Source organism: Cebus imitator, unplaced genomic scaffold (assembly GCF_001604975.1).
Source record: "Cebus imitator isolate Cc_AM_T3 unplaced genomic scaffold, Cebus_imitator-1.0 Scaffold217, whole genome shotgun sequence".
Taxonomy (NCBI): Eukaryota; Metazoa; Chordata; class Mammalia; order Primates; family Cebidae; genus Cebus; species Cebus imitator.
In genome coordinates, this window is record NW_016107532.1 from 3,635,266 (window position 1) to 3,642,027 (window position 6,762).

The 6,762-nt window shown below is 53.1% G+C and overlaps 1 protein-coding gene across 1 annotated transcript; it reads right to left on the minus strand.

Annotated features, from left to right (window-relative positions):
• Positions 1 to 2,855: 2,855 nt before the first annotated feature.
• On the minus strand, positions 2,856 to 6,442 carry FZD2 (frizzled class receptor 2). The gene has a single exon (XM_017549306.2). The coding sequence runs from the start codon at positions 6,184 to 6,186 to the stop codon at positions 4,489 to 4,491; it is 1,698 nt and encodes a 565-aa protein (XP_017404795.1). The 5' UTR covers positions 6,187 to 6,442; the 3' UTR covers positions 2,856 to 4,488.
• Positions 6,443 to 6,762: the final 320 nt, after the last annotated feature.

Genomic DNA, 6,762 nt, shown 5'->3' on the forward strand with positions numbered 1-6,762 from the left:
AAAAAAAAAAAAAAAAAAAAAGAAAGAAAGAAATGTATTCTGAGTAATTGGAAAAGTGCTGCAAGGTATTAAACTTCTACTGCTGGGGCTCCATAGATACATGGTCTTATCTGCCACTCAGAACTTAAGCAGACAGGTACTCTCAGCCTTTTTACAGATCAGGACACACACTCAGAGGTTAGAAAAATGCCGCAAGTGCTCCAGCTGCTACTGCAGTGAGCAGTACCAAAGCACGCCAAAGGCTCGGCTCACCATACGTTGTCTGTCACTCTCTCCATTTTTCCAACTATACATTTTATTCATTCATATTCCACTCTGCTGCATCCTGATCACTTGCCACCTGATTGAGGGGCAGGATTGAGCTGAGTGAATAATCTGGTTTGGGGATACTCCTGGTTTTTGTTGGCCTAGTGGTTGTTCCCTCCTCACCCTACCCCCTTTCTGTAGCAGAGGTGATTAGAGACTAGGTATATTGGAGTCTGAGAAGGTAAAGGCTATCCTTTAGGGAAGAAAGGTAGCTAATAACCAGGACTAGAAAATGTCTAGACCAGGCGGGAGCAGTGGCTCATACCTGTAATCCCAGCACTTTGGGATGCCGAAGCTGGGAGTTCGAGATCAGCCTGGTCAACATGGTGAAACCCCGTCTCTACTAAAAATACAAAAATTGGCCAGGAGTGGTGGCGCACACCTATAATCCTAGCTACTCGGAAGGCTGAAGCAAGAGAATCATTTGAACCTGAGGTGGAAGTTGCAGTGAGCTGAGATCACGCCACTGCACTCCAGCCTGAGCGAGACTCAGTCTCAAAAAAAAAAAAAATCTAGACCAGGGACTGGAAAACTAGCTTAGGGGCAGATGGGTAGGAAGAGAGGACAGGGAAGATCTAGAAACCTCCTAAAGCTACACACAATTGCACGTTCATGGGGCATCTGGCCATTTTTTTTTCCCCAGGAAAAGGTCCAAAGAGTTTTGAGATTCTCAGAGGATCAGTGGCCCCCAGAAGTTTTAAGATCCATTTAAGGTAAGAGTGATTCTAGAGGAGGGACCATGGTACAGTGAGTGGCAAGACTGCAGAAGGGAGGGCTGGCCCGGCTCAGACACAGACCCAAGACCCCATGGCAGGCATCCCTACCCCCACGCCCCCCCCCCGCCCCTGGACAGCATCTCCCCACCCTCCTGGAGTTTTTGGAACAAAAAGCGGTTCCCCATTCCACTGAGCTGAACCTCATCTTAATTCTTTGGGGATGTTCAGAAGAATTTTGTTTTGAGAAAGTTTAGTGGCTTTTCTAGAGCTGGCTCTTAAAGAATCTTCTTAAAGGGCAAAAAGTTTGGAACGAATGTTAAAGTCTTCTGGAGGGAAGTCTGGGCTGGGAGGAGGGAAAGCCTGATCAACAAGAGTGGGCAGTCAGGAGGAGAAGTGCCTGGGACCTTGAAACCCCCGAGCATCGCCCTTGGGGAGGGCAGAAGAGCAGGCAGAAAGCAGCTGCGGACGGGAGACCTGCCCCAGGCCCAGGCGCCACAGGTGAAGGTATTTCCTTCTTGGCCCTGACCCTCCAACAAACACAAAGCTTTGCTCTTCCAGAGGGAGGGACCAGCCCAATTAACAACAAGGAAACTTTTTTCCTGCTCATAGGGAGACCTAGAAATCTCCAAAAGAAGATCTCTAAGCTCCTGTTTTTAACTGAGTTTTCTGAAAAAGGGAGCTGAGGTGCCCTCTCCCTGTGTGGCCGTCGTGAGCTCAGGTGGATTACCTCTGAGTCTTCCTCCAGGGTACTTTCTCCTCCTTATCCAAAATTCCCCAAACTGTGGTCTAAAGCTTTCCTTCCTCTAAGAGTGTTTCATTTAAGAAACAGGAGAAGGGTGTGGAGAGGAGGGTTCCCCCCACACCACACTTTTCAGTAGGATAATTCAGCCCTTGGCTACCCACCCCCCTCAAAAGGGGAAGGATATCTATAAGATCTGTTCTTTCCAAAAGATGCAACTGTCTTATCATCTGTCTTCCTCCTCAGTCATATAACCTATTTTGTCAGTTTCTCAGGCCTTTTTCCTTTATGTTGGCAGCAGACTTTGAGGAGGGGGTTGCTCAGTGCAAGGGTCCAGGGACAAATGTACCCAAAGCACACAGAGTCACGATCTTGGGGGGCTTAGAGGTGGGAGAGGCTCTTCTCAATCTGCAACAGAGACCAGCCCTTCTTCCCACTGGGCTCAATACCAGGCGCTGGAAAATCCCACCTGATTCTCCAGCTTTCACCATTATTACAAGGAGAGGCACTCATAATTTGTTTGTAATTTTACTTTTTCCTGAAGCCTTTGCGGGGTTCCTTTAGAATCTTGCAACAAATGGAGCCAAGGGGTGGTGACACCTCCTCCCGCCTGCTTCCTTGATAGTTGAGGAAACCTCAGGTTTAGATATCACACTCATTATCATTTGATAAAAAGCTAGTTTTAACTAGCCACTGACACAGATGATTTGGGGGGGAAATTATATATTTTTGGGAGGGGGCGCTGCTGAAATCCACAGGCTTCATACAGTTCCAAACAAAGCCCCACATGACTTCAATTACCACCAAACATTTCCAGTTCCCCTCCCCCAACATAAACTAACACATGCAAACACTTGGAAGTAGGGGTTCTAACTTACTTTCTCCCTTGTCCCGAAGACAGCCAACAAAGGGTGGTAAGGCGCCATTTACCCCATCACCATTTAGCTAAGAAAGGAAGGTCCAGGGCTGGGAGCACTCTTCTCTGCCCCACCTCCAACCAAGTAGGTAAGGGGGACAGGGGAGGAGGAGGTGTGGTTTGGTTAAACTAATAAAATGTTACAACCCTGTTAAATACAATTAAAGGGATAGATCTCTCGAAGATAATTAAATGCATTTTATTATTATGATTATTAGCTTTTAATTTACACTGCTAAGAAACGGGAGATGGTGAAAACTGAGTTATGTGGCATACTTGTATACTTGTATTCAAACCAATCCTTTGGAATTAAAATTCTAAAATATTCCAAATAGTTGAGGGAAATAATGTGTATTGGAAACCGGAGTTCTCACACCAGCCAGGGTACTTTTAGACATCACTTCTCAGGCAGCTAACTTAAGAAAAGTCTTGACTTTTATTTGTGGGGGGTAGGGGGAAGATAAGAAACATCTGCTATAAACATTCTATCAATCTTGTGATATAGAATGTCATGTAAACACTCAACCCGCCCCCACAGCCACAAAGAGCCTGTCCAGAGCCTTCTTCTAAAGCAACGACACCACCTTTTTCTTTTTTCTTCATTTTTTTCTGAACAAGTTTTAAAGAAACCAGTCTTTCCGTCAAAGAAAAACTAAAAAGCCCATCAGCCCATCAGTCCCCTCCCTCCAACCCACCCCTCTTTATTGCTTTTTGAAAAAAAAAAAAATAAGCCCCAAACAACAACAAAAACCCACACAAACCAATCCAGAAACTGCTAACCTGAACGCTGGAAATTTTTGGCTGGGGTGTGAACAGACCGCAGGAGAAGAAGGGGAGAGATGCCAGGAGATCTCAGAGCCCCCAAATTTGCGAACAAATGCTCAAAGGCGAATGCTTCCCTGGACGTGCAGGGAGGCAGGATCAGTACTCCTGGTGGTGTGTGTTGGTGCCGGGCTGTTTCAAAACACACTTCACAAAGCATTTTCGGGCCACTGGAAGCATTTGGTGCAACGAACTGAAACGAAGAGAAACCAGAGAGGGGAAAGATCTTCCAGCCTGCGGGGGAGTGGGCCAGGGGGCCGAGGCCATTCCCACCCCATCTCCGCTCTCTCCCCACTGGCACCCCCCACCTCGGTTTTTTTTTGCCACATCTTCATCTCAGTTGGGACTTTTCCAAAGAGTGAGTGAAGAAAATAGGACAAATGAGGAGGGACAGAAAATGGGGAAGGAAACAAAACGAATCCAAGTCCTGTTCAAAAATATCCAACAGCTTCCACAGGCCCAGCGTCAGTGACGAGCCTCACAAATTTGGCTTTTATATTAGTTGAATGGAACGAACTTCCAACAACTCAAAGCCAACAAAAACAGCGCAGGCTGGGTGCCTCTCCCAGCAGGCCCAGCCCTGCCATATCACCAAAAAACTCCAAAGTAGGGGCGGGTTTTGAAGGGCTCTCAAGAAAGTGAACCCTTCCCCCAACTACGCCCCCCCCTTAGACACACACACACACACACACACACACACACACACCCCTCATTCTTCAGCCCTGGAGCCCACACCGCTGGTGTTTTTTTTTTTCCTTTTTTCTTTTAAATAGAAAATATATATAATTAAATTTACAAAGACTATTTACAGTTTTAATTACAAACCTTGTGGGGGTGTTGGGCAGAGAGTTCTCTTTTAAAAATCAACCTAAAAGTGAAATGGTTTCGATCGTTCTTTATTAAAAAAAATAAAATACGGAGTCCGTAGGGGCCCCACCCCGGGCGGAGGATAGCGCCGCGCGGGTCCAGCCTGGGCCTGGGAGCGCCCCTCACACGGTGGTCTCGCCGTGCCGACTGTTGGTGAGGCGAGTGTAGAACTTCCTCCACGAGTGCAGCGTCTTACCCGACCAAATCCAGAAGCCCGATGTGATGCCTACGATAAGCGTCATGAGGTATTTGATCATGTAGACCGTGAAGTCGGGCGACATGCGCGGCGTGTAGTGCGCTGGGCACGGGATGGCCAGGCTCTTGCAGTGCTGGCTCACCCACGAACGCTCCCAGTGCTCGCGGAAGGCCTGCTCGTAGAAGTAGCAGGCGATGACGATGGTGGCGGGCACCGTGTAGAGCACCGAGAAGACGCCGATGCGCACCATGAGCCGCTCCAGCTTCTCGGTCTTGGTGCCGTCGTGCTTCATGATGGTGCGGATGCGGAAGAGCGACACGAAGCCGGCCAGGAGGAACGACGTACCGATGAACAGGTACACGAAGAGCGGCGCCAGCACGAAGCCCCGCAGCGGGTCCAGGCTATTGAGGCCCACGAAGCACACGCCGCTCAGCAGGTCGCCGTCGATCTGGCCCATGGCCAGGATGGTGATAGTCTTGACTGCTGGCACGGCCCAGGCGGCCAGGTGGAAGTACTGAGAGTTGGCCTCGATGGCCTCGTGGCCCCACTTCATGCCGGCTGCCAGGAACCAGGTTAGCGACAGGATGACCCACCAGATGGAGCTGGCCATGCTGAAGAAGTAGAGCATCATGAAGAGGATAGTGCAGCCCTCCTTTTTGGTGCCCTGCACCACCGTGCGGTAACCGTCCTCGGAGAAGCGCTCGTTGCACACCACGCGCTCCTGGAGCACGAAGCCCGCGATGTAGGCCACCGACACCATGGTGTAGCAGCCCGACAGAAAAATGATTGGCCGCTCGGGGTAGCGGAAGCGCTGCATGTCTACCAGGTACGTGGTGACAGTGAAGAAGGTGGAAGCGCAGCACAGCACCGACCAGGTGAGGATCCAGAGGCGCGCGAAACGCGTCTCCTCCTGCGAGAAGAACATGGAACCATCGGGCCGCGCGGGTTCGCAGGGCGCGGCACAGTCACGCTCGCCCAGAAACTTGTAGCTGAGATAGGATGGCACCTTGAGGACGCGCGGGCAGTGGAACGGGTGCTCCAGCGTGGCGTAGCGCGGGGGCGCGCCGCCGCCGCCTGGGCCGCCCGGGGTGCCCCCGGCGCCGGGCTGCAGACCCGGCGGCGGCGCCGTAGTGAGCAGCGCGGGCGCTCCGTCCTCGGAGTGGTTCTGGCCCACGCAGATCTGCTCCGCGCCGTGGCGCGGGAAGTGTTCGCAGCGCAGGCGATCCGGCCACTGAAAACCGAACTTGTTCATGAGCGCTTCACAGCCCTGGCGCGCGCGCTCGCAGATAGAGCGGCACGGCGGGATGGCCTGTTCCAGCACGGTGCACACGGGTGCGTACATGGAGCACAGGAAGAAGCGCAGTTCGGGCGAGCACTGCACCTTCACCAGTGGATAGAACTGGTGCACCTCCAGGCCTGCGTCCTCCTGGTTCGTGTGACCCAGAAGGTTGGGCATGATGGTCTGGTTGTAGGCGATGTCCGTGCACAGCGGGATGGAGATGGGCTGGCAGAAGCCGTGGTCCGGGATGGAGATGCCCTTCTCCCCGTGGAACTGGGCCGGCCCGGCGGCGGGCAGCAGAAGCAGCGGCAGCAGCAGGCGGGGCAGGGCGCTGCGGGGCCGCATGCTGGCCGCCGCCCCCCACCCAGCTCCTTGGCTCCCCCCGCCCCCGCCCCCAACCCGGAGACTGCGCTCCTTCCCCGCCGCCTCCTTGGGGCGGCCGCCGCCTCCCGCGCCTCTTTGCAAACTTTGCTCACGGCCGCAGAGTTGGGGAGGCCGGGCGGGGGAGGGGGCGGCGCGCCTGCCCGCTTGCTCGCCACGGTCGGACTGAGCCGCCCGAGACACAGCGCGCCGCTGCCCTCTCTCCTCTTCCTCCTCCTCTCGCCTCTCAGCTCCCCCTCTCCCCTCCCTTCAGCACCCAGCGACTTCTTTGTGCCTCCTCCAGCCCTCACCTCGGCCTCTCGGATCCCAATTAGTCGGTTTCAAGGGGGCCCCCGCTGGCGGCCCCGCCCTCTCCTCAGCCCCCCAAAAAAGGGATCCTTGAAACCGCCCCGTCGAGCTCTAAGCACCATCCCAAAATGTGCTGTCGGCCAATCAGATTTAAACCCGAGGACCAGGCCCGAGGGCTGGATTGGTCGACCACAACATAATGAGATCAGAAACCAGATGCCAACAAAACTTCCCCCCCTCGCACCCCGCACC